Here is a 27,725-nt window from a genome sequence, read left to right as displayed (position 1 = left end):
CTTCTTCTCTCCTGAAGGCAGAACAAGAGACGGTGGCACAAATTCTCCCAGACACACGTCACCACAAGTGGTATAAAACTGTCATTACAGTGATTTATTATAATGAACCATGAAAATAGCCAACCAGTGCAGTGTCTGTGAGTCTCTCCCTTCCGCACGAACATACACTCACACACAAATAATAAAAAAAGAAAAGGACAAAGTCGAAGAGTCGGAGAGGGAAGGAAAATAAAAATAAAAATAATGCTACAGTCACAGAAACATTCAGCTTTGCCAAGAAGAGCGTTCATATGTACAACGATAATTCAAAATGGGATGGGAGCGAATTGTACAAGCATAGAAAAGAAAAGAAGCAAATATTTACAACCTGTTCCTGGTGAAAGCTGGAGTAACCACCTATACATTAAATTACACTTTCTACAAATAACCATTGATATTCAAAAATAAACCGCTAACGTCCTACCTGTGGGCGAGACCACTCTGCCTACTTCAGAAGACTAAGAGCACTCGTTACACGAAACCTCTCTCACACACAAACACACACACCTTCCTCCTCAAAAGCAGCCACACACACACAGACACACACGAGTGCAGCCTCCCGGGGGCGGTGAGGCAGGCTCCGAGAAACGGGTCTTTTTTTCTGACTCTGCAGCGGTGCACAGATATTTGTTGTTAGACAGAGGAATAAAAAAAATAAGTGTTTTTTTTTCTCTATACAAAAAGCTTTCTCGTTGCTATAATGAGCCACTAGGTTAAAACAAAGAGACGGTGTAGAGAGCCGACGAGACGAGAGAGAAGAGGAAGTAAAAGGAATAAACTGACAAAAGGAGGAAGAGGAAAGGGGGGTGAGGGGGGGGTTTACAGGCTGGAATGTCAATTGATAAACAAAGTGCGGGGGCCTTACAACGGGAGTCCGAACGAGACACAGAACAGAGAGCGTCCCTCTCCGTCGCAGGAAGGATATACAAAACAAAGGGAGGCCAGACAGTGAGGGATATGAGCACCGGGGGTAGACGGGGGATCGTCCATCTTTATTTTTACAGTCTGTCTTGAAGATTATTTCACTGTCCTTTTTTCTAAAATTTTTCTGTCCTTGTGTTATTTTAAAAAGTACCCTCCTATCCCACAATCAGCTGTTTTTCCACTGGCCATGAGTTCAGGTACATAGAAAACATATCTACAGCTTATGGTACACGCCCCTCTCAGGCTGAGTTCTCAGGGGCTGCCGGGGTGGGGGATGTGGGGCCGACAGCAGAGAGGGCAGTCAGTGCCACCCCGTGCTAAGGTACCCCGAGCTGTGGAAGGGGGTGGAGGGCGAAGGAGCTCCACGAGTCCCAGAAGGCATCTGGGAGGCGGCGGCCTGGGCCTGGCCTTGTTGAGTCTGTTGGGGGGGAGGAGGGGGAGGTGGAGGCAGTTCAGTCTGCTGAAGGGATGGGGGGTACGTTGATTGGGGCACTGAGGGATTGGCTGCGGTGCCTGGATGCATCAGTGCCGGCTGAAACCCCCCTAAGTTCTGAAAGTGGTGGGGCTGCATCGGGGGGTTGGTTGATGGGGCCGGGGGAGGAGGCGGAGGCGGCGGAGGAGGAGTGAGCGACAACAAGTTGCCGCCGGCAGGAGGCTGCTGCTGCTGCTGCTGCTGCTGCTGCTGCTGCGGTTGTTGGGACGTCTGAACCTGAGGGGGAGGAGGCGGAGGGGGAACTGTGGTCAGCAGGAGCTGGTGCTGCTGGATGGGAGAAGGCTGCAAGTTGACGTGCACCAGGGTGGGGCCGCTCATCGGGTGTGGAGGCGGAGGAGGCGGAGGAGGAGGCACGGCTGAGCTCTGATAGTGCACACTGTGGGGAAGAGTCTGCATCAAGGGCTGAGAGCCGAGGGGGTAAGGGGGGGTAACGGAAGGTTTGAACCCGACGAAGGGTCCAGCGGGCGAGGGGCTCTGGCTGGAAAAATACACCGTGGAGACTGGAGGCGCTGGCGGAGGAGGGGGAGGTGGCGGGGGAGCACTCTGTGCGTTATACTGGGGGAAAGTGGGGCCAGTCTGAGCCTGGGTCTGCAGCTGATTTTGAGGCTGCGCCGAGAACAGCGCCCTCTGGCTGCGGTAGGTCGAGCCCGCAGCCTGAGGCTTGGGGGAGTGAAGGAGTGAGGATCCAGGGAAGTGGACCGGAGAGGAGGGTAGGGGGGCTTGATGCAGCTTGGTGGGGGTCAGAGGAGCCGGCTTCGGTCCTGTGGGTTTGCTCGCTGGCGGCGTTGTCAGATTTGGCGTCCGAGGTTGAGCGTCTGCGTCGTCCTCCTTCACTGAACGACTCGGAGTCTGGGAGACGGCACCGGGAGAGACGGGCTGAGAGGAGAGAGGCAAAATCAGACACCTGCTGAGAACTCGCTGAGATGAATCCGATCACCACCGTGTAAAATCTAAATATTTACAGGATTTAAAGATGTTAAATTGTGTTCATGATGTTTAATTGCAGCTCCACTTGTGACACAAATACTACAAACTTAATAACTGAGTTTAAAAACATGTAAACACTCTCAAATCACAGTCTCATGAGGACTCACTCCATGGGTCGGGGTCTTTTGAAGACCTGGCGATGGACAGTCTCTGGGTGCAGGCGTGTCACCACCTTCTGTCTCACCATCTGCAAGAAGAGTAAAGAGGAGTAAGAATGACTGACGGGTGAAGGTTACTCTTCATCCAGATGAGTCAGTGGCAGTGTCTGGATTCTCACCCGTGTCTTTATCTTTGCTGAGCAGCAGCGCTCGGTGGTAGCTCCGCTCTCGGGCCTGCTCCACGGAAGTCGACGACGTCCTGCAGAAAAACATTCGGACCATTACAAATCATACGAGCTTCATAACAACTTGATAATAAATGTGGTTGTTCATGTTTACTTCTGACAGCACATACCACTGTCCTTCCCCGCCTTCCTTCTCTCCTTTCTCTGCAGCAGTCTCCGCCTCCTCATTGGTTTGAGGCTCTTTTACCGTGACCGTGGGGGGGTTGGTGGTGGCGTTGCAGAGTACTGTGGGAGCAGGGGGGGGAGGTGGAGGCTCACTGGCGGTCTCCAGAGCGACAGGAAAGACGTCCATGCTCAGAGGCGGCAGGTTGGAAACGGGGGAGTTGCACTCCGTCTTGGAGCCGCTGCGGCGAGCTTCTCGTTGACGCTTCCTGTACTCGAGCAGAGACACCTGGGAAGAGAGAACCTCAGTGTCATCTATACACAAGTCTTTTATCAAACCACTAGAGGGCAGCATTTGGACGATCACTGACGTAATAGACACTGATCATCCCCTGATCCACATGAGTGTGTGTGTGTGTGGTACAGAGAATGAGCCCAGACAATGATCCTCTCTACACATCACTGCAAACCTCAACATCATAAATTAACAAACACATGAGACTAAGAACTAGGTAATGTTTCATATATTTGATCAACAGATTAAATAAAACAATTGTAGCAGCTCTGGTACAACGCGTATCATTTTCTTTTATCACACAAATAATGAAATTGTAATGCAGAAATGGTGCCGATTTTAATGTAGAGAATACAAAATTATCAGTAAGTTAGTAGATGTACCTTTTTCTTTTGTGGAGGGTTCTGTGCCGACCCTCCTGCCTCGCCGCTGCCGTCCCCGTTCAGTGAGCGAGTGAATCCCAGTGCACTGCCCTCCTCAACGCAGGGGTAAAAGAGCTGCCCCTGGCCTTCAGTGAAGGGGGCCTGAGCACTGACCAGTGGCCCAGTCACTGCTGTGGTAACTGCTGCAGTCCCAGCTGCAGCCTCAGGCCTGAAAAGAGCTACCAGAGGCTCCAGAGTGTGTGACGGGGTGAGGTCCCTTAAGTTTGAGTTGACTGGGGAGAAGTTCAGGCCAGCTGCCCCAGTCGGGCCTCTCTCTGGGCTTTTTATCCAGCCGGGAAAAGTGGAAGCAAGAGTTTCTGCGGACGAGGGAGCCTCGCTAATGACTTCTACAACTCCACCATCAGCCCGGTCCTCTCCGCAGTCCATAGGCTCCGTCACTGGGGGCTGTGGACTCTCTGGAACTGGCAGCTTGACCTCGGTCGGTAGCACATCCAAGCTCGGAGCCCTGTTGCTTGGAGAGGAGACCAACGAAGGCGGGCGATCAGCCTGGGAGAGAAGAGAGGGATCAATATATCTGTTTTAATGAAGAAAATGAATATGAAACTCTGTAATGTCAAACAATGACATCAGAGGTACAGTCACTCTGCTCTCTTAGTAACAGTCGAGCCATATGATGCCAGTAATATATCCTGCCTCTGAATTTTTAATCTTTCAAATTAAATTCCTTGGATAGACCTTTCATTATGAAACTTTAAATATTTAATGAGGCAGCACACAAATCTGTCTTGATGAACTGAAAATGAGACTAATCCAGTTTTAGGCAGGATCCACAATGTCTGATAATCACTGAACCTCGAGAACCTGATTTGTTGTCGTGTAAATGTTACCTCTTGCACACTGGGTTTCCGGCTGACCTCTGGTGAGCTCTCCTCAGAAGATTCACTCTGTGAAACCAAAAACACTTTCAGTCATTCTGGTTTTTTCACCAATACAAACAAAAAAGCCACGTTCATGCACCAGCCTTACCTCCTGAGGGGCAGTAAGTGTCTGTGTTGGGGTGCTGGGCAGGGGCTCCGTAATGGGTTCCTCTGTCCGGGGACGTGGAGGGGTCGCGAGTAAGACGGGCGTCAAGGGTGCCTCCGGTTGTTCGCTCCTGGTGGGCGTTGCACACGGGGAGCCGTAGGGCGTGGAACTCTCGGACATGCAGGCATCTAACGGATTCAACCGCCGCTTTTTCAAAGGTGTGGGCAACTCTGAAAGAAGCAAAGTTTTGTGAGTGCATGAGTTTTTATCCAAGCGCCTTTTGAATACCGACTTAAGTAAGATTTATTCTACATAGGTTGCTTTTATGACCAGGCTGAGCACTGAATACCCAGTTTTCACAAACACTGACCTGGTAACAAGCAGATGCCATTATAAGGTAGAGGGCTGTCCGAGTCTCCATTGATGGAGGGGCTTAGAGGTCCCTCATAGGGCATGAGGAGGCTATGTCGTCTGGCTGGGATGGGGGAGCCTTCCTCCTCCAGAGCCTGCTTCAACCATCGCTGTGAAAAAGAGAAGAGGGAACTTCAGTGAAACTAGTAGAACATCAGCTTAAAACAAGTTGCTCTGTCCTCTTCTTTAACTGGTCACTTTTCAATCTAACCCCTTTGATTAGTTTCACACACTGCAAAATGTTTAGCGTTTAATTGGCTGATGCATACATAAAGAAAAGGAATATTTCTGTAACAAGACTCTGTACCTTCTTGCAGGAGCCCGTGGTTGGCGGAGTTTCTGGCAGTTCTCTAGATCGCCGTCTCCCTGAAGGGACCCCGGGAGTGGTGGGGCTGCGATTCGCCAGGAATGGGGACGAGAAACGAACGTAGTGTTTGGGCGTGCTGTAGACCTGCGGCGAGCAGGCCATGCCCGGAAGGGCGTTCAGCTGTGTGGCGAGTACTTCTGGGTCACTGCTTATTCTCAGTGGTCTCTCTGGGATCGGCTCGGGGGTTCGCACTGCATAACGGTCCTGCTGCTTGTCTCCCACCCATTCGCTGACAAAGTGCTGTTGAAAAGTTTGAGAGCATTTAGCAAATTAAATGACAATTTATTCAATGTAATATGTTTGATATGTTGCGTTCTACAAAATAAATGATCAATCAATAATTTCTTTGTTTCAAAGTAGCTAAATTTAAAAACAAAGTTGTGAGCCCATGAAAAAAGTCAAAAACAAACAGAGTTGCTCAATTAGGTTGACGTTGCCCGTACAGACATAAAAATGAGAATTTACCTTTTTAGTTTTGAAGTTCTTGCTCCCAGAGCGGTTTCTGTCAGGTGCAGGTGAGCTGCTGTGCGGAGGACTGCAGTCCTCTGCCTGGAAAGCCATGGTCTCGGGCTCCAGTGCAGTGAGGAGTTCCCCTTCAGGAGACTCATTGGACATGGGCTCAATAGACTCAGTCGGGGAGCCTGGGGCCAAGTCCGAACAGGTGCTGATGGTGCGAGCTCGCCGGCGCTGCTGACCGATGTGCGTGCGGTTTCTCGAGAAACTCTTCCTGTTTCTAGAGGATTTGACCTTTGCCTGCTTTAGTCCTGGCTCCTCTTTCACCTCCAGGAGTGGCTGTGATGAAGACATTCAAGTATTTAGATGTAATAAAAAATAAAAATGATAAATATTAGTTTCATCTAAATCTGATCAGATGTTTTTGTTGATCTGGATTTCTTTTTAAATTTTAAAAATACAACTTAAAAGAAACTATTTTTGGGAAAACATTGTTTGGCCAGGGTTAACAGAACAGAGGCCACTTTGAAAACCAGGTTTGGCCTCTGTGTGCGATTGCTCAAGTATTTATGTCACCCAACATTCAAAAGAAACAGCAAACTACAAGGTGCTTGCTCTCGCTCTGTTCTCACCTGCATGAGAGTTGGGGAATCTTCTGTTTCAGGAGTGGCCGGAGGCTCATCCTTGTAGTCACCGCGACCCCCCATCTCTGGCTTGCCACCGCCGCCGATTCGCTCCAGGGCCTGCTCCCTGCGTTTCTCCCTCTTCTCCATGCGGGCGAAGGCTTGCAGGATGGCCTCCATCTTCCTTTCTTCGCGTGTCTGCAGAGGGTTTGTTGTGGGGGTTGGGGGAAAAGGGGGTGAGGGAGTGGAAGAGGGCGCATACGCATTAGTCCATTAAACATTACCTCACCCACGGAGCCCCAGAGGGAGAAATACTTCGGGTTAATGTGTGCTTCGCAGAAATAGCCTTTCTAGCTGAGTGCCAAGTGCAGAGACAAGTGAAGACAGTGACCCCCCCCTTCTCTTTCACAATACGAGAAAACAAAAGGGAGAGGCCGGACAGAAGCGACAGGAGAATGTTGTGAGGCTGCGTCAAAAAGTAACTGGGACGACCAGACATTTGAAATGTGTTCTGCCTTATGTGTTCCTGTTTGCATATTTGTAAACACAAAAAGATTCCCAGCTCTGTATATGGAAACCATGGCTACCTCCAACAAGATGAAAAGGGTGCCACCTTCCTTCAGAACACCTCCTTTGAAAATACATCTATACCACTAAACATAGAGGCAACACCAGAATTTCTGCATAGGTCAGGCCGTAGATTGGCGTCTGTACAGACGGGACTGTTGTTATGATTGTCAGTCAGTCACCTCTGAGAGTTTGGGGGTGGGGGAGGCTGGTAAATGGGTGGAGTGGGTTTGGCTATGTACGGGTCAAGTTTACCTCCTTGTGTTTCAGTCCCTTCCAACTGGAAGCCGCCCCGACAGGGAGATGGGACTGCTCCGCTGGGCTGGCCTGAATGTTCAATAAAGAGACAGCCTAGTTTAGAAGAGACATGTCCCCCCTAAACAAGGCTTCAACAACGCTGGACAGATGTGGATTCTAGCTTTCTGGTGGTGTGTATTAGTAATATCCTACTATATAGGACACTGCCAATTAGAGTACTTTAGGAATGTGCTGATGAGACAACTGTCAAATATTGAGGTAACGTTCTCCTGTTATCGCCTCCAGGTTTGGGGGATTTTCTACAGCTGATGTTTTTAAACCTTCATCAATGACAAGTCGCAAACCGCTTTATCCTATTTAGTCCTGAAGCAACATGTGTGTGTATAAACTTTTAAGACCGGGTGCGACAGGTTTTCATGTTTCTCCCTGAAGAGCTGGATAAGACATGTGAGTTTTGTAGGTCATAATTTTAAAGACGTGTACAAATTAAATTGATTGTGATTTGCCGAAATGTATTATGGGAAATGTAGTGTATATTTTCAACGCTGTTAACCTGCAAAAAGTGTTTAAAGTTCACACCATGGCTGAAGAGGGGATTGTTATTTACAGCAGTACATCATTGAAGAAAACAAAAATGACTAAGATTCAGAACCTGAACTAATATATTATATACTAATAATATTCACAAACTTTAAGAAAAAGGCAATGATTTAGAAATGGCAGCCAAATTCTTAAGCTATCAAATGTTATATTTGGTGCCTTAGCTCTTAATGGGTTCAGGACTTCTGTCCTTACAGTAACGTCTAAGCATGGTCATCAATCAATTGTCCTACATTACAATGTTAAACATTCACAGACAGACAGAAATGAAAAAGGAAAACTATGGAGGTTTGTGGCCAAAGTTTTTTAGGTCTATATTTAATGTTGCACTACAAGAAGTTTGTATCTTCATTGTCCTCAAGGGTAAATTTGTCTTGCAGCCAGGTAAAAAAAAAACACTGAGCGCACAGTGAAGGCTTTACTCAGGAAATCAACAGCCAAACGCTCAGTTAGCGGAGCATTACACAAACAGCCTTTTCAACCGATAGGCACGTCTGTTAAGTAGGCAGGATATCAAGCCAGCACACACTGATGTTATCTCCCTCGCACCTTGGATTTAGAACAACCACATGCATCTACTACGCTTGTGATAGTCAGCGTGTGAATGCATGCTTCTTTGCTGTAGCCACGGAGCACGCTCTCTCTCTCTCTCTCTCTCTCTCCTGGGCCACATTACATAGAAGGCTGACTATTGGATCTCCCAAAGTCATTGTGGCCCTGGCAACAAGGCTCTACCCTCTGCAGCCCCTCCTCTCTATTTCTCTATCATCCCTTCTCTTCAACTATCCATCCCTATCTGGCCATTAGCAGAACTGTATGTTGGCCAGAGATGAGTCAGCAATTTAAACTTTGGGTCCGCTGTGTGAAATGGAGCTGACTGCAGGGTAATTTCCAGAGTGTGTGTTTGTGTCAGTACAGTGGGCCACGCTCGCCCTGTGGGTGTTTGATCCCATTGCTCTGGGGCATGAGGCTGTTTGGCAGGGACATGGAGAAAGGCTGAACCGGTAACAGGGCGTTTCAACTGACTTGACAGTTAAATTCAAACTATAACAAACACTCTGAGATAGTTTCAAGGCAACACAATATCCAGGGCTTGTTCCCACTCATGTGTATGAATATGTGGCACTTGGGTTCGGATTCCTTTTTTAACATTGTGACCAAAAAAAAAGATGAAAATGAGGAAAATTAAATGTATGACACACAAGCACAAAGCCATAGAACATATAAGTTTGGAAATAACTGAGGGATAAAGACATTTGTAAAACAGCAACATTGGCAATGGTGAGAGTGCTAGCAGTAAATGAAGGATGAAGACGAGGGTAGGTTTAAGGATGAAAGGTAGAAGACAGCTGCTCCTATCCAAGCGCCCTCAGGTCCATACCCAGTGCAACAGGGGGCATTTACATTTTTGCTCTTTCTGCTGGGTGGCTTTATTGATTGAAAAAAACAAAAACACACAAACAAAGCTATAGCCCCTAGCTTGGCACACTTACCATCTTCCTCCTCCTTTCTGCAATCTGCTCGTCTGATTCCATCTCTACTTCATTGCTAACGGAGGATTTGTCTTCAAGATCCTCATATAACTCAGGATCCTGTGAGAGGAGGGAAGAAGGGGGGTATGGCGCTTTAGAAAGGCTGATCATTCAGTCTGGCTACAGACTCAAGGGAGACAGGTCAGAGTGGAGGAGAGGGGAGGTAGGGTAAAGAGAGAAGGGAAGTGAGGGGGGGGGATCTGTAAAGGTACGGGGGGTGTCACTCTTTATTTTTTTTATTTAGAGGTTCATCCTGTGCACAGAAGACACCTGATTAAATCAGGACCCTCTTCCTGAATGAACAGAGCAGCTGACACATTGAGACCTGTCGTCAAACTGATGCTTCTAGGTAATTCAGATCCTGTGCTCTGAAATCTCATCTCCTCTTTTCTTTCTTTCAGCTGTGACACAACTCTGCAGTTCATTTCAAGTAATTTCTTAAAGTCTAAACCATCCTACAACCTAAGCTGCGCAAAGCTGGGTTGACGCTTAATGGTCAAACACCTAACTTCAAAATAAACTTAGACAAGAACTAGATTTCCCTTATTTTCAACTGTTGAATGAATCTTGTGTCGTTAACATTAAAACTGCTGTTCTGGAACAAACTCTGATGCAGTTAACACGTCCATGAGCTTTTCTCAAACTGTCTTAAATGTCTACACTTGCACAAAAGAGAAATACACTGCGACACATCTCTCCTGCACAAGTGGCACCACAAGTAGTGTGTGCAGTAAAATCTGAACTGTGTCCTCAATCATTTATCGGGAAAGCGAGATGCATAAGAAGGGGTGATGGGAAAAACAGGGAATTAAAGAGGATGTATACTAACAAAGAGTGACTAACAATGGAAAACACATGCACAGACCATTCTACAAAGATCAAATAAAATTGAATGCATGGACAACAAGGTTGAATGTATTTTAACAAAATGTCCATGTAACACATGAGCCGTCAAGCATTAAAGAAGAGTACAATCTGGTGCATTCAGTGTGATGATCACAACAGTGCGATCTTACCTGGTTGTTGGAGATGGAGAGGCGGAGAGGAGAAAGTTTTCTCTGTTTGCCGTCGCATAAACTCTTGCTCTTCCCCTCGCCGTCCAAACCCATGTTCTGGTTCTGGCCCAGGTCGTCCCGCACCGTCTCCTTGTCCTTGCGACTCCCCCGGCGGCGACCTCCGGAACCTAAGTTCTCCGTGGGCTCCAGGTTGTGCTTGAGCACCGGGCATTCCTGGTTCCCCCTCACACAGGCACAGTCCACCTTGTACTTACTGCACAAATGAAGACAAAGCCAAATATGAAATCAGAAGGAAAAATAACAACGTGTTTCTGCTTTGATTCCACTTAACTCCTCATAACTCACCAGTTGCCATAGTCGAAATCAAAACCAATGGTGATCTCTGTGCCCTTGGTGATAGGCCTCAATGAGTAGATGTATAAATGCAGCATGCCGTCCTCGATGACGTGCCGCACCTGAGGGCACATGAGCAACACATTAGTAAATTCTAAGAATGATGGACACATGCAACACATCGGGGATATGGCTGGAGTTAAATATTAGGGCTTTTTTTTTCACCTCAGAATTGGGGGTACAGGAACGGCGGATGAAGCGTGCTTCGTTGCCGAAGCTGCGAGCGTCCACACACATCTCCAATCCATCAAATTTGGAATAAAATAACACAAATGGGTACGGCCTAAAAGGGGAAACATCAATCAATGCATTAGTGGTCATAAATCACCAGTGTAATATTTTCATAATGTAGTGTATTCAATTTAAATTCATGAGATTTTCTCTGAGAAATATTTTGACAACTGACCAGCATTCTGACCTCTTAAAGAAGTAACCATTGGCCTCAAATTGCTGTCGAAGCATGAACTTTCCCCTGTACTCAATGATGAGGGCGTCTGGGGCCAGGTCTCGCACCGCCTTGAGGATCTTCTTGTTTTTCTGAATTTGACTCTGGAAAGAAGAGAAACAGAGACTCTGGTTAGGCCAATTAAATCCAATACAAATCCAAAGAGAAAGTTTTAAATATAACTTTATAGACAAAGTAGAGCTTGTGTGTTTGGATGTTATTGGAGAGTTAACACTCTAGAGCAGACTATATGCAAGTTATACCTCCACAGGTGGTTTGAAAGAGGCTGGGTGTGTGTTGTACGCCAGGCTCTTGCCATCCCCTTGCTCTTTAACACGCAACAGGACCTGGACGTCCTCACTGTACTGATTGCTGCTGGCCTCCTCGTAACGCTCCATCCACGTCTTGATCTTGTTCTCCCAAAGAGACGGGTGTTCTGTTGGCTCCTGCTCTGGAGCGGCACCCTGAAAGTAACAGAAGCAGTTGTTGGTGTTTAGACACAAGACAAGACACAGGATAATAGAGACAGTGGTTATGTGTTGCTTGTGAGAGTTTACCTTCACTCTGGAGGACTTTCTGGAACCTTCTCGGAAGGCCTGAAAGAATAACCAAATGGAAATGTCCATGTTATTTGAAATTCAAGCCTATAAAAACACAACATGCCTTATTGCTGGTTTTACAAATTAGTCAAGCGGACCTTCTTGGCTCGGGCTGAGGATGCTTGAGGCTCCTTATCGCCACTCTTTTTACGTTTTTTATCAACCTGTTTTTGCCCGAGACGCCCAGTCGTCAGAGTGATGGTGGTTGGCGTGTGTTGAAAGGTTGAGTACAGCTCTAACGGCACCTCGTCTCCGCTCTCTGTCGCACTGGTGTCCCCATCTGAATAAGCACATAATTACACATTAGTAATAAGAAGAGAGAACTGAATAAAGAAGTATGGCTATAAAAAGCTTTAGCTGCAACAAAGGCACAAAAAGAGTCGGTCCAATGACAACAATGGAAGATATGGATTGTCACAGCACAGATTAGAAAGAGGCCGTTAATAATCTGTCCAGCAGGTGTCAGTGTGTTCCAGGTTCAGGCAGTTCAAAATATGGCTAAACCTGCAGGGGGAGGAGGCTGTACCCTGACACAGCCTACAACCTGCTCTGTTCACTAACAAGCTGGCCATTTACTGCAGCAAGGAAACAGGCAAAAGCAGAACTGAAAGATCCATGTAAAAACTCACAAAGAAAACTTGTGACACATGGTGTATCTTCCACAGGGGGAAAGAGCTCTCAGATTCTGATAATATCTGGCAGCATACATGCCAGCTGTAGTTTATCCAACTCAGTGTAAGTAAATATAACTTTGTCTTGCTCTACAGGTAAACTAAACCAGAAGCTTTAATTTACAGAGACTGGGGGCCTGTGTGTGCCTCTATGCCGTCATGCTTACCAGACAAGCAATCTCGTTTCCTGGTCTGCAGCAGGATGGCCCTCTCCCTATCAAGGTGTCGTGGTTGGCAGCGTTCACACAGATAGGTCTCAGGAATGTTCTGCCTGTCGATGCCCATGCAGTCAATATGCTGCCAGGCACTGAGGGAAAAAGAAATGACAACAAGCAGGTTTTTGAAAACTCAATTGTTTGAGGTTGCTTCAATATTAATATCGAGGGAGGACTCAGGAGAAACGGACGTTTGACTCATCAGCTAATTTAAAATCCTACAAAGCATCTGCTAAACAATGAACAACAGAGCAACACGAGTGAAGGCGTGTGACTACTTGTGCTAATCGAACTCTTTACCTGCACTTGTCACAGCAAATCATGTAGCCGTCATCGTGGGTGAAGCCACAGATGCAGCGGGTGATGTCAGCCCCGTAGCTGCCATCCTCTGAGGTGCTGAGCGTGGTGCCCCTGGATGCTTCGTCCTGGCCCCCTGGAACAAACAACCCTCCCTCTCCTTGTCGGATCAACATGGAGGGAGGAGGGGAGGCCGGCGGTGTAGGTGGGGGCCGCGCCCCATAGTTATGGTCCTGGCGGGAGGACGGAAGACATGAGGGTTATGTCATGGAAGTAATAGACAGTTCAGCAAGTTGATAATACAGAAAGCAAACACCCCAAATTGTGTAGCATGTTCTCGTTTCAGAGAATGAGCTGAAGAGGTCATCAAAGTCTTAATGTACTTAGTAATATGAGAAGGGAGTTTGTAAGGATTCAAACTTATGATCCTTTTCATTATCGATTAACCTTTATACTTTTCATATAATTTGAGAAACTGGGACTATAAAATGTTTGCCACATAAGTTTAATCAACTAACTCAATGAATAATCTATTGCAAAGATAGTTGCTGATTAATGAAGCTCTCACTTCCCATACCAGAAACATATCGAGGACCTGCCTGTTACAGGTCAATAGGTCAATGATATTTTGGCCTAAAAGGGAGCTCGTCATAAGAACCCTCAATAATTAACAGAAAGGGAGGGTTTATGGTATGAAGCTTATTTGTAAGGGAGTGAGAAGTTGTGTGTGAGTGTGTGTGCGTATGTGTACTCACGGCATAAGGCAGGCCAATGTAACTGTGGGAATGGTGTGAACTGGTGCTGTAGATCTGGTGTGGGTAGCTGGACTTTTCCACTACCACAGGGCTGGCCTCCACCGATTCTGGTCTGCTGGGCAGCAACACAAACAGAGAACGTATTTTACTTTATACTGAAAAACTAATAATAACGTGGTTACACAGGGCAACTCGTGCATTGTTCTCATCCAACAGTGTGAGGAAGTGTGTGTGCATGAGGAAGGGTTAGCAGGGAAAACGCTACGGCAATGACAGTCACATTGACAGAGGGCAGGGTCAGTGTGACTGCTGTTGCAAATCCAGTTAAACTTTGGCCTCACAACTCAAAGTCCTCACAACCTGAGACAAATAGCAGACATTTATAAAGGTTTTTACCCCTACAAGGCAGGTAATCAACACGTGCTACCTATTATTCTAACAAAACAACAAACCCAGAATTCTTAAGCTCATTCATACAAAACCAGTAAATCAACTTTCCCTCAGATCACAATGCAGCCGGGGAGGGAGCCTGTTTGGCCGTTTGAGACCAACCCACGTTTATTATTACACGATTGGTCTATTCTTCAGTTGCTGAGGGGGAGGCTCCAGAGGAAAGAGGGAAGTAGAGCTGGCAGAACGCATGAGGCATGAGACAAGATAATCAGGTATGAACAGGGACACAAAAAAAGAAGTGAAAATGTGAGAGGCTGAAAGTAAGAAGACGCGCAAGAAGCTTTTGAGATAAAAAAAAATGCCAGCTATTAATCTGAAAGTCAGATATCTACGTGTTAATGGTTCAATCATGCTGAAAAAGATCTCGGTTTACAGAGTCCTGTTCAGAAAACTACTCCAAAGCCAGAGACAGAAAAAAACCTTTATGTTTTAGTTAATGTGCTGGTGGTTGAACTTCTTTCCCTCTCTGCTCTTTCTATCTCTAACGTCCCATGGACATAAAACAAAAGAACTGCACCTTAACCTCTATGAAACTTACTGCCAGCAGGTTTACCTGAACAAGGCATAAACATGGAGAAAAGCACACCAAGCAAACCTGTTAGATGTGTACAAAAGACTTGAAGAGTGTAGTAACAGGCTGAGTAGTACTTCAGTGCAACACTGTTCAGCTTTACCTATTCTGTGACACATTCTAAAAACCCTATTCAGAAAAGAAGTTCAGCAAACAGTCCCATTAGGAGATGTAATAACCAAGTAGTTGGAGCAAGTATTAATAGCATTTGTGAACTTTTAAATATAAATAGACATAAAACACACAATCCCTCACCTAAACTCACCTTTTTTAAAAGTTAGTCCAAAGGTAAAGTGGTGACATGGTACCGCATGAGCCTCGCTCTGCCCTTTTGCTCCGGTTGCATGCCGTAAGAGCACTATGCAACACTTCCTGTGTGTATCGCTGCTCACTGTCAAAGTGAAAATGTAAGTGCATGCATGAGGTCTGGAGGCAGACCCAGAGGAAGGTGTGTGTGTGAGTGTGTGTGTGTGTGTGTGTGTGTGTGTGTGTGTGTCAGTGTGCGTGTGTACACAACAGATTATGTGACACCTACACATATTTATCTAAATGTTTATGGATGAAGAAACAGTCATAGTAAAAATGGTGGAGGGAAAGTTTTAAAATCCTACTTGAGTGTGCAGTGGGCTGACACACTTACTCCACTTAATCATTAACCAGACTAAAGCCTCCTTTACTAAACAGAGTGAGACTGAGGGCATTTGGTGCAAGGATCACTCTTTTAGGTGGACCAACAAGTGAAACAGTGAGTGATATAAAAGGACTCACAGCGCAGTGACAGAGACCGCATGTAAGTGAGCCCGCCTAGTCAGTGGGAAGTACGTAAGCATGTTTGAATGCATGTGTGCATAACTGGAGGGTTGGTATCATTCCCTTCACCACCCCTGTGAAGTGGAAGGAGGGGCTAGAGAGTCAGAGTACACATCAGTGGGAGGGTTGTAGCTGTGCAGTCAGTAATGCTCAAGTTCCAAAACCAACACCTATGGCCTGCGTCACAGATAAAAAAAAGATGAGGGAGCGAAAGACGGTGGAATAAAAAGGAAGTGTGGATCTTGAAGTTTAATTCAAGGTGGCAGCTCCCTAGGTCCTATTTATAGCATGTAGATGTCAAGTATTTAACGAAGGAACAGATGTCATTTAAAATGCAAGCACCTGCTGTTGGAGGGAGAAGAGGCAGAGTGGACAAGTGTGGCGAATGGAGAGATCAACAGCAGGAGAGAAAAGAGCAGCACTGAACAGCCAGAGGCAACGCCTTCACTCCCAAAGAGCGCTCGCTCGCTGCTATGGCAACACTATGTGTTCTGTCAGCGTGTGCGCGCACGCTAGGCTCTAAGTGTCACCGTGGACACACACTACATTAACCAACAGCTGGTCACGCTGCTGCAGACTTCAGGGGGATGTGGAAAGGACGTGACGCTGTTTCTCTGGTGAGTAGCCAGCCCCGCTGTTCCTGGACTCGGCTGGCACACTCACAATGCTCTACACACAATGCTAGCTGCGTGCGTATGTGCGTGTCCAGCTACACTCCGTCCCTCTGGTCAGGAGGGAACCTGTGCAGCAATAGGTGGAAGCCCCTTTCAAGCTCCTTGTCTGAATTGAATAAATCTGCAGAAGAAGATCGGACACAGTGCGTGGACGGACAAAGAGTGAGTGAGAGAGTCAAGTCCGGGGCTTACTCCTACCCCCTGTGGCAGCTCCGTGGAGAGGAGGAGAAGGAGGGGGAGGCGAGGGGGGGGCAGTGAGAATGTTTAAGACGCCATATCAACGTGAGGGCCACCTGTCACTCAGGCCAGTGACCATGGCAACAAGCCCTGCGCAGTGCAGAGGGGAGGGAGGGGGGGAGCGAGGTGCAGATACCATGGCAACAAAAGCTGTCAAGGCAACAGCTCTGATGAAGGCAGAGGGGAGGGCGCTCCATCTTTTAAAGACACAGGAGAACCTCCACAAGTTGATGACGTATGTTATTCTTTAGCCATACGAGAACCTCTCACTTCATTTATCTGACCAGAAAAAAAACACACGGCAATGTCCTTGAAAAAACTATAGGAAACCGAGAGGAGGGGCAACAGGAGGCTTGTTGCCATGGTTCCATGCACCACTTCTGCTTCGCTAAATGATCGCAGCGTACACATGTGCAATCATCGAGCTGGAGCATTAGGAGAGGAGCAGGGAAAATCATGTGTGCTTCTGTATGCTCGGGCTCAATGCCAGTTTTATTTTCATGGGCAGATGTAGTGAATAGCCGAACGCGCAAAATGTCTCTGTGACGAGCAATAGCTGAGTGGCAGTATAATCAATGAAAAGACAGAATTGTCCATTAGAGCCGATACTGGAGGGGTCTAGCAAATGGACTGGAAATTCCTCTCCCCATTACCGGTAACTGTGCAAATGTTGGAGGGGAGATCTACGCAAAAAGAGAGGATTGAATCAAGCCACGCAGCAAAGAAAAGGATGACTGAGGTGCTTCTGTCATTACAGAGGGCTTGTTGGGGCATATTCAAAGGAGAGGAGGGACAGGGGAAATCATATTAGACCGAATAAGTGTCAAGTGTATGTGACTAGCACCAAAGAAGGGCGAGAAATGAGAGCAGGAGAGGGGAGAGGGGTGAAAGATTATAGAGCTTGGAGAGAGTGAAATTGATAAGAGTGAACAAGGGGTGTTTTGTGGGGGTTACTCACTCTGAGCCCGCCGCCATGTCCAGGTATGAGGTGTCTGCTGTGTCCACCCCCACTGGGATGACTATGCTCATGACGTTCTCTGCTGATCAGTTCTTGTCCTACTGAGTCCAGAGAATGGGAGTCCAAAACACTGAGGCATGCCAGCCGCAGCAGTCATTGCAGACATCTAAGTGCATCCACAAGGCCTGAACATGCAGGAGATGAGGAAAAAGTAGACAAACAATAGAGGGAGAGAACAAAGAAATGTCATTAGTATTGTGTAGCAACATTTGGCAAGTATATATTCACGATCCCCTGACACACAGGATGATGTGTCATTAGTTTCATTTCAAGTATGGAGCGTTTGCAAGGTTGCAGCTAGCAAACCCGAAATTACAAATCATAGTGAAAAGGGGGTATTTCCAGAACACGTTAATTCATACCAAGAACAGTTTTGCACAGGGAAGAGTCAGAGAGGAATTCCCCCTCCGACAGAGCCGGGGGGTTAACTGATGAAAAGCGAGAGGATATGGTTTTGTGAGGTGAAGCTGCTTCTGTGAACTGCGCTAAAGCAACCTCTACACACACTCTGCCTGGAATGCAGAGGGCCGCACTGTAAGGAATCTCCCGCCACTAAGGGGAGCAAGAGAACACACGGCAGCCAGCCGCCATGAAAGGAGGCAGGAGAAACGCACACAGAACAAAACACAGAGGCCATTTTTCCCCCTTCGACAGACTGCTCTGCTCCGATCTCACACACGTACTCTCATCCTGGTTACACATGCACACAAACAAAATCTAACACTGCAGCTGCACACCCACACATCCTCTTAACAGGAAAGTCATTGCGACTCTCTCGCACAGCTCAGGGAAAAGGCCTCTGTAAGATCTTCATCAATGATTGATTATATTAGGCATCAGGTATCGACTATGTCCTTTTGGTCCCAGAGTAGGTGGTTTGATGGATTCATAAATTAAACACTGTGGATAGTAACGATAGGAATATTAAGCCACGTATTTGCGTCTGAATCCAGACGAGAGCATATGTCAGTGTGGCTGCCCCTGATACAGAGAGCTCTGTTGATAAGCGGGATTAGTGGGAGGGACAGATGCCGAGACAAAATAGGCTGGAGGTCACACCTCCGCCTGCTCATGCACGCTGGGGCCAAACAAAAGCTCAGATCTCGGTAGATGGGAGAGGGGTTACAAAGCAAGGATATGTTGTGTATCGAGTAGGACCATACGTCACATTTTGGCCATCAACAACAGTGCATCACGCCAAGACCTGTCTCTGCATGCCTGAGGTAATGAGGTATTGCCCCGACATGTGCAGTGTCTTTCTAGGAAGTCTGTATTTTATTACCAGATGTGAAGGAAACATCTCTCGGTAGCAACAAAAGATTATTGCTCCTCCAAATAGCAATGGAACCATTCGATTTATTTCAAAACTAATTCACCCAATATCACTGTGTGAGCCAGCAGTACTGGTGAGAGGCTCACAGACATGACAGCTGTCATCTCCAGGCCTAATTAATAGAAGGAAGAAGACCCCTGTGAGACTGTGTGTCAGCCAAGGCTACTGGTGGGATCACTTTCCAAATTCACATGCGAACATTTTGCATTTCAGGATGGAAGCTGATTTAACAGGAACCTTCGCTTTCAACAAGGACGGGAAAGTTTGTCTAAAAATTTAATAACAACCCCACCCACCCCTTTGTGTCATATGAGAGGCCCAGTATACTTTAGCACTGGTTAATAGCTTCACCCCGAAATAGTATGTTTGTCCTCTCGTCCAAGAGGTTCGTCTCCAATTCAACCCCAGACCCAGTGAGGGAATCCTGATGTCACTACTATGGAATATAAAAGCTTACGTTCACACATACACATATACACACAACCCCCCGACCCCCCAAAATAACACAGCCAGATAAGCCCTGGCCCTGTCCTCTCAAACATTCCTCTATAAGGAGCCTTGCGTGGTGCGCAAACACACTTGCACTGCAGCGGGCCACAGTCGAGACTGACAAAAGACGAGTGGAAGAAAGAAAAACAAGTACAGTGCAGCAGCATTCCTGACTAAATCTGAGCTGTGCTGTGACTGCCTCCGCCTGCTCCTCCTACTTCCTCTCGAAGAGCTGTCCATCACCAAGGAGAAATGCAGCCAAAGACAAGAAGAAAAAAAACACATCACCCTCCTTCCTGTGCCCAGTCACCCCGCCCGGCCGGATTTCTCTCCCTACTCTGTGAACTTCCTAAATAAACCTGAGACAGTAATGCAGAGCGGAGGGGAAGGGGAGTGTCGCAAACACTGTTCCTAATTACAAGGAGGCTGGGAAGACCATTTAAAGGCACCTTTGGCCAAATCCTCTGCCGTTTCGGAAACTAATGAGAGGAGCGAGGGGTGGAGAAAATGGGGAACATGCAGAGGGGAGGGTGAGTAGATGAGACATAGGGAGACATGCAGCGAAAGTGGACAATAGTAAAAATGAGCCACAGGATGGAAGTGGTTACGGTTTACATTGGGTCTCGTCTCTCTACAACTGTTCACCTTTCATGTGCTCTCTGAGGAGATTTCCGTGCGCTGTTGGGAGCTTTAGAAATCATCCACAGCCCCTCCATTTCAGGAGGGCAGCAGGGTGGGGGAGGTGGGGTCTGTCTGACAGTGACGCTACACAGCCTGGGTGGACTCTGGGTGGCAGAGTGGAGCACATAGCGTAACCCAGTCTCTCCTTTCTCCTCCTTCCCTCCCTCAGTGAGGGGACACAGTCACGTCATTGTGTGGGGTATAACTATCCTTTTAAGACAGAACCGCACTGAAGTCAGTGAGGGAAAACCCATACCATCACACTCAAACCACATAGCGACAGACAACAGCTTTCCTCGCTCCTCAGTTTATTACCACCGATCTATGTGTAACAGTGTTTTCATTCTTGTTTTCGCGGCCAAGTCTGGGCAGATTATGTTTCTCGATAAAGAGGAGGAGCAGGAGAGACTGAGGGATTCCAACTGAATCCAAGCTGATGTGACTTTACACCGTCCTCACTGCTGGCTGCAATGACTCAGCTCGCAAACAAATGGATAAAACAAACTCACACAAGGACAGAGTCGTATACACAGGAAGCATGACCCAGATGGAATGTAGGCCTAGCCCTCATTTTCACGGTGCCCACAGTGGGACACAATGCATCTGCCCCGTCCTTCGTAAATCAGTGTGCCCATGGTTGCCAGCACTCCCCGTGCACTTAAGCACTGAAGGTGAAGTCATACATCAATACAGCAGGGGATGTGGATGTTAGCGTCTACACAAGCAATATTTAAGGGCCACATTAAGAGTTGTGTTGATGTGTATGCAAGTTAATAACCTCAACAGACTGTAAAGGCCAGACGACTTAGACGTGCTCATGTACCCTAACTATTAACTAGTACACAATAAAGGCTTAGGGCCAGCAGGGCTGCAGAAGAACAAAGATCTCTTCATGGTTACAGGTTCACTTCCATGTGGACAGTCATTTAAAAGCACGACATTCTTGGCATCTGCCACACAGGCTTGTTTTGGTATGGTAAAAATCTAACAATGTCCTGTGTGCTCAGTTCAAACAACCAGGATATGAGCGAGTTAAAGTCATTAGGAAAAGGGTTTGGCAGCTAACCTGGGGCAGCCCCCCCGCAGTCTGAGTAATGTCTGTTCACGGAAAATCGCTCGGGTACGATCTCTCCATCTCCCACTAGCTGCTGCTTACAGAGTATCACAGCCGGGGAATGGTGAGTTCCTTTAAACATTTTTACACCAAAGCAACTAATTCACATACGCCATCTTTATCTGTGTGTGTGTTTGTTAAAGTAGTTCTGATTTTGCCCCTGGTTTTACCAGAGAGTGACAAGCAGGGACATCTGCAGCTGGCAGCTAATTAAAGCATTTGGGGAATGCATTGTGCAGCTACATAAAATGTAAACTATGTGTGAGCAAAGAGAAGGCTACACAGCATCAACGGGGCAAAACACTAAGAGCCACTCCGGTCCCATTACAGAAGAGTTTGATGATAAATTTAACGCCTGTTCCGCAGTGCCATTACATCACCATCATTAACAGCACATCTCTTTATTTGGCCTATCCCTCCTTGTGCAGCTACCCGTAAATACAACTGTAAAATAGGCACAGCAACAGAAAGAAAGTAAGGACGTGCAGTCCGGCTGCAGCCTCCGGAGCCCCAGCCCTAAAGCCACCTGTCAGGGAGGCAGCTTGCTAGTTTAAAGAGGGATCTGTTGCGGCCCAACTAGCAGCACAAAAACAGGTCACCTGAGCCTTGGCTTCTCGTCCCAGCTGGGATGCCACGTGACTGTGTCAGGCTCGTGAGCTGGCCGGCTTTGTCTCTGGGTCTCTCAGGATCTGGGTACCAAACAAGGGTGAACGCTTGAGACCAGACCACAGCTTTACCCCCTTCCTCTGAGGTGAGATGTGAGTCTACAGAGACTCACACTTCACTGACAAAGAGATGCGACTGTTTCAGGTATGAGACTTTATTGTCTGGAGACGGGGAAAGAGCATAAAAACAAGGAGAGCTCTTCGGAAGAGTGTCGGAGAGAAAGCTGATGAGACTGTGACCTTGATCTGCCCTGTTAATATGTTAATACATGAATAAACACCCTGTGCCTTTGCTTGACTTCTTTATTGTCTCGCTCTCTGTTGATTGGGCTGAAAAAAATGAATATTTTGTGTTTGGCTTCTGACTTTGTGTCAGAGAGTGTGTTTAGGTGTTAGGGTAGGAGAGAAGGTTTGTCATTTGAGACCGTAGAGTCTCCCGGCTGCCTAGCAGAGAGTGCTGTCCCTATGGCAGGGGGGGGGAGTGGCAGCTCACCTCCTGTCGCCATCTCTGTTAATACAGCAAGCGAATGCACACTTTGCTGCACAAGGGAACCAGGCACAAATACAGCCAGGCAGGTATTTAACACACTTTACAGCGAGGGGAGGGAAGGGGGAGTGAGTATCAGGTCTGAGGCCTTTGCTCCTTCACAGGGAAGAAAAAGATGGCTTGGGATTTTGTGTATTATGTAGCAGAGACAGATTTAGTACAGTAGGGCCCTCTTACTCATCTAGCTGTACAGAAAATCCTCCTCAAAAGAGAAGACCCTTTGTCACTATTAAGTGAACCGTATCTACAGCCAGCTGAAACTCATTAAAAAGAACCAGGTCCTCAATGGACGGAAGCTATACAACTGTTCAGGTGCTTAGTGATGTATATGAGTTGAATAATGATACAGAGACTCCAACCTGCCTGCCTATATCAAATGATATGCAGGAGTGTGGAGGTGTGTGTCCTGCTTTCCTCTGCCACATGCTTTTGTGGCGTATTTGTAAGATACGTCAACACAGTGAGGTTGACAACAATACAACATACTCACATAACCGCGACATAGCTGGTTGGAGTAAAAAAAAAATATCACATTTATGTGGTTGATAGAGGGGCTGATAATGCAAGCTTCAGAGGGAAACCTCAGCATACGCACCTAATGACACATTGCCTTTAAGCAACTTTTAAAACATCCCCCTTTTCACTGACCTGAAATTATCAGTAGGAAACACGAAAAAAATGTTCTTGGCAAACGGTGATAGGCATGAAAGGACATTTCATCTCCACAGAGTGCCAAAGTTCATCCCATGGGGGTGATGTAGGGGAAAGAAACAACACTGAACATTGTGAAAGGTTGTGAGCTTTAAACTCTATCCTTACAACTACTGTTGATTTGGATCCTTCCCATACTTTGTGTAGTTTAGTGTATATTTGACTGATTCAGATCTCAAACTCGCTCGACAAATTGCGCCAACATGGGGGAACAATTCTGACACAAACATTCATATTTTACACATATACTATTTAGAGTCCAAAAGATGAGGATCTGGAGAGATACCGGCAGTGTTTCTTTCACTTATATGTTCTTTAAATATATATTGTGAAACTGGAGATTGTTATATTACCTAAGAATATATATATCAGAACCACGATATCTGTGTTATCTCATGGGTCCTTCTATTGAGTAATCTTCCACCTGGTTTACATATTTGAATGTATTCAAATACACTCAACTATCAAACTATCCCCTTGAATTCTTATTCAAATTACTTTAATATGATAACTAACCCCTCTCTCACACACCCCTCCCCCCCCAGTGCTACTATAAAACACAAAGCATATTACATTTGAAAGGGATTAACTGAAAACAGTAAAGACAAATGACAAAGCTTGGTAGTGGGGGACAAACTGCATAATAGTGTTAACTTAAAAAAGAGGATTCCTGGCAGGTGAGAGAGAAGCAAGCCTTAAATAGATTTATTTTGAGGGGTGTGTTAGTGTATGTTGATGAAAGTCACTCTTTGTTGTCAAAAAATGTACACTAACAAGGTTTTAGATGCATATAGCTCGTACTTATTGTATAATTTCTGTAAATAATAATCCTCATGTGCCAGACATCAAACACGAAACACAAGCAAAGGCATAAGCCGTGACGCACGTTACAGGGCTGCTGTGTTTTTCGTTTTTGTGTGTGTGTGTGGAACAGATACAATCTATACAACCCATCTATGACTCCGTGTGACAAAAATCCCCCTAAAAGACGCAGTTGTGTATCTCCACGACGAGAATTCAAAATTGTTTGTTCGTATTGTTTTTGTCAACCCTCGGCTACGATACAAAAAAGCCTGTGTTGTGTAGTTGCTTCCCGTTCAGTGTGTCGGCGCTGCAGTCAGTCCTGCCGATAGGGGTGTGGAGGGCACAACGTTGCTATTATGTTACCACACAACTCCCTGGTGCTGTCGCCATTTTCAAAGCGCTTTTCTCAGGACGGCGAGACAATCGTGTAACCAGGGGAGGCTCGCCACGGACAGAAAACCCCCAAGATTGCATTCAATCGCCTCTTTCATACACTCTGCCTTAAGTATCACCCTGTCGGTACAGTCTGTGTTGTTACCAGTGGGCTTCTTTTTTGTCAATTCGTCGAAAGCGCAGAGCCCGTGAGCTAATCGGCTAGCAATGGTGGCCTGTCGAAATGTAGCAGGCGGTGATCGGAGCAGTGGAACAACCCGAAGCACGTCAATGTGCGTTTGACAGGAAGCGAAGACAGCAGCGCTTCACACATTGACCACTCGGGGATTTTTTAGCAATTGGTGGGGGGGGCCGCGAATAAAAAAGGTCCAAAAAAGATCCGTGGAGAGTAAAAACGCACAAAGCTAGCGGGAGCTGACGGGAAGCTAGCTAGTGTAGTGCGCAGTGGGTTAAGGTTAGCACGGGCAGCTAGCAGCGACGCGAAAGTGGATTAATACTTCGCTCGTCACAGGCAGGAAAGAGCGACAACGTTGAGAGATAACTCCTTGGGGGCAAACCAAAGCCGATTGCGCATTCCTACGGTAATATGTTTAAGGTCCGGTGGAAATGATTTGCGACAATCAGCGTAGGCTGGGGTTGCCGAATCGAGATGGAGAGTTACGAATTGTGTGACTGAGGCGAGATGCCCAAATGGAACATCCCCTCCCCCACGCTTGCAGCAATTGAACCCAATACACCCCGAATCTAAATTAAGTGATCAGGAAGGGTACTTTAAAGTCCGATTACAACAAAACAGCAGCCACCATTTCCTCGCTCGACATTTGATCCATTCTCGACTCATCTCGCCGTAGTGGCGATTCTATAAAAGCTCAGCCGCCTGTGAGATTACTGCGCAATGTACCCGGGCATTTAAGTTATTTCAACAGCTGACCTGTGCTTCGAGTAGATCTGGACATAGATTTAACGCCATATGTCTGTGTACATGCATGTAAAAGCTCATTGTTCCGGCTTTGAACAGCGCCATTGTATAGATTTAGCTGAACGGAAATAATGCCCCCTGCTCTGGGGTGAGCAGGATGGGAGCCACCACGACAAATTCAAGTTTGCAACTAATGGTAAATTTACGTCGTTCATACTGCGTGGCAATGTTTAAACCGTGTATTCGAGTACCATAAGGTTGGAAGAGGAGCTAGCGCATATGCCAAACGCTGCAGCGACTTGCAGAGCAAATACTATTTGAAAATAAAGCGGGCAACGTTACACCAGGGGGAAACATTATTTACGTTAAAACGGATCTAATCGTGCGCAACATTGCCCGCAGTGTCACCGTGTCAAACCGAACATCAAGCGAGCGCCCCTCTGCCTCTATTTATAATCAGGCGACGCACGAATCCTGTTAATATGTCGTATTTTGAGGGCAAGTTCCCTGCTGGTAATGTTAACTGTTGTTGACTGGCTCTGCTCTGGCGAAAGCGTTACACGTTATGGGACAGACAATTCAAATGCAGCATTACCGCTAATGTGTATTTGAGGTTGAGGCTGCTTTAACCACGTTGTCAAACGGCCCCCTGCTATTATAGAATAACGGTGGCCCTACATCTTTGTATGGCGTGTCGTGTTTTGCCACACTGTAGCGAAAAGTCAGAGCCCTGGTTGGTCTGTGTCAAGCTAATTTGAGCTAGTAGCATGCGCTAGCTAGCAAGTGGTCTCCTGACGTTAGGCTTTCCAACTTGACACTTACATTAGACACTTGCGTAATCTACATAGCGGGCATCTTATTTTAAATGAAGTGAATAGGAACCAAAGGGATATGGCACCTGCAGACCCCGAACTAAGGATATCGACCAGCTAGCAAGCGAGCTAAGCTCAGCTGATACAAGAACTACGTTAGCCAGCATCAGCATGATGCGCCTAGCCAGCTAAGTAAAGCCAACGTTAGCCTTCCAGGTCGGATTTGTGCTCAGCCCAAAACAAACACTCAATGTGGTGTACTCACCGTTTTATGTCCACTCTGGAGGATCTCAATAGCGAATAAGGGGAGATGGGGGAGACCCGTCGCTTTCCACACAGCCTCCACAACCAAAACAATACTTCTGTCCACACACTGCGGATCCCTAGCAAAGCTTCAAAATGTTTGTATTTCAGCGTCTCCCCTAAAAAGTTGCTTCCCGTGAGAACTCCCTTGCCTCTTGTTCTACTCGGGAACCTGAACTCAGGCTAAAAATCACCTCGGAACCGTTAAAACTGAGCCTTAGTCCACGGCGACTTTTAGAAATTAGATCCCCTCAGACCAGTCTCTTTTCCCTTTGCAAAAATGGCGGCCCTGCCAGGACTGCCGAGACTCCGCCTCCCCCACGAGCCCCCCTCGCTCCCTCCCCACCGCTCGAGCCGGGCCCCGCCCCCTCACACTGCGGGGCTACACTCCCGGTTTCACAGGGGCGCCGGGGCCGCGCTCAGATGCGCGCACACGGCGGCGATTCCTCAAGCCTCTGCTATTTCTGTCGGTGACGCTCTGGATCTAAACCCCCGCGAGACAAAGAAGTATTATTATAGGAGAGAGAAATGGCATTCGGCTCGTTGTTTATTATCATACGCGACAATTCTACTCGATAGTCACAATGCAGCTGTTTTCGTGGTTGTTTTTCCAGTGTTTTTAATCATCAATGGTCTCCACTGTGTCCGTGTTATCTTCACGATCAGCTCATGAAAGTGAAGTCAGCTGTGGGGATGTTTTTAGCAGGAGGTTGTGTTTAAACTAATTGTTGTTTCCTCTTGTGTTTCCTCTCAGGCTGAAAGGAGGTGGGATACTCTCAGCTGACATATGAGCATTTACCTGCACATGTGTATATTTTTTATATTCCTTACACTTCAGTATTTCCTCTTACTTATTACCACTACTATTTTTGACTCTTGCTATAAAAACCTTCAGCCACAATATGCACACTTTAAAGGTTGTCAGAAAAAAGGCCAGTTCAGATTGCTCATTAACAACTGCCACAGAAATGCAGACAGGTTTACAAAACATTGCTCGTTAGAACCAAAATCCTTTGTTTTCCCAGTGGCCGGGCTGAAAAGGAGCATCTAAATCCTCCACCCAACGCCGTAGGAGGCAGCTAAGCTGTTACGTAACCCCTTACACAAGAGCAACAAATACTGAGCTGATGTTCGGAAGGGATAGCCCATGAAACACTGACCGGGAAGATTAAATCATGGAGAAAGGAAACAGGCCGTACAGGAAGCATATTCATAGGGCTGTGACAGTCAAGAAAAAGTCATAATAAGCTCAAGAATCAGGATAAAAGTGGGTGGGTAATTAAATCTAACATGTTTTGATGCTATATCAGAGCTTGTGAAATGGGTTTTTTGGGGAGCTGTTTAAAGTTATCAACTGTAGCAGTTGCATTTTATTATGACTTATACGATTTATTGATCCT

General features: G+C 46.8%; 1 protein-coding gene across 9 annotated transcripts; it reads right to left on the bottom strand.

The window, feature by feature from the left end:
* Window positions 1-68: 68 nt before the first annotated feature.
* On the bottom strand, window positions 69-26,653 carry kmt2e (lysine (K)-specific methyltransferase 2E). Of its 9 annotated transcripts, none has more exons than XM_053415123.1 (25): window positions 26,288-26,653; window positions 17,495-17,679; window positions 13,792-13,906; window positions 13,040-13,269; window positions 12,692-12,831; window positions 12,018-12,133; window positions 11,812-11,850; window positions 11,518-11,718; window positions 11,216-11,358; window positions 10,975-11,092; window positions 10,762-10,871; window positions 10,417-10,669; window positions 9,362-9,460; window positions 7,266-7,337; window positions 6,453-6,641; window positions 5,833-6,159; window positions 5,308-5,607; window positions 4,960-5,110; window positions 4,593-4,819; window positions 4,454-4,510; window positions 3,567-4,112; window positions 2,897-3,177; window positions 2,721-2,800; window positions 2,551-2,630; window positions 69-2,332 (listed from the first exon to the last, which is right to left on the bottom strand). In XM_053415123.1, exons 2-25 carry the CDS (start codon window positions 17,563-17,565, stop codon window positions 1,265-1,267), a joined length of 5,013 nt encoding a protein of 1,670 aa, XP_053271098.1. In that variant the 5' UTR covers window positions 17,566-17,679; window positions 26,288-26,653; the 3' UTR covers window positions 69-1,264. The 9 variants fall into 9 exon arrangements, with proteins under 9 accessions (XP_053271098.1, XP_053271094.1, XP_053271096.1 ...); XM_053415119.1 differs by having other exon boundaries at window positions 11,952-12,133; window positions 26,288-26,652; XM_053415121.1 differs by having other exon boundaries at window positions 11,228-11,358; window positions 11,952-12,133; window positions 26,288-26,652.
* Between the last annotated feature and the right edge of the window lie 1,072 nt (window positions 26,654-27,725).

The sequence above is a fragment of the Pleuronectes platessa genome, chromosome 22 (assembly GCF_947347685.1).
Source record: "Pleuronectes platessa chromosome 22, fPlePla1.1, whole genome shotgun sequence".
Classification (NCBI taxonomy): domain Eukaryota; kingdom Metazoa; phylum Chordata; class Actinopteri; order Pleuronectiformes; family Pleuronectidae; genus Pleuronectes; species Pleuronectes platessa.
The sequence above is the reverse complement of the archived record's forward strand: the minus strand, read 5'-3'. Positions and strand labels throughout refer to the sequence as shown.

Excerpts from the sequence above, each read along its gene's own strand:
- kmt2e (XM_053415119.1), bottom strand. The coding sequence starts at position 17,565 with ATGAGCATAGTCATCCCAGTGGGGGTGGACACAGCAGACACCTCATAC. Across the intron at positions 11,851-11,951 it reads CCTCAGCCCGAGCCAAGAAG|GCCTTCCGAGAAGGTTCCAG; the intron begins GTCCGCTTGACT and ends TTATTCTTTCAG. Across the intron at positions 3,178-3,566 it reads ACCCTCCACAAAAGAAAAAG|GTGTCTCTGCTCGAGTACAG; the intron begins GTACATCTACTA and ends CTCTCTTCCCAG.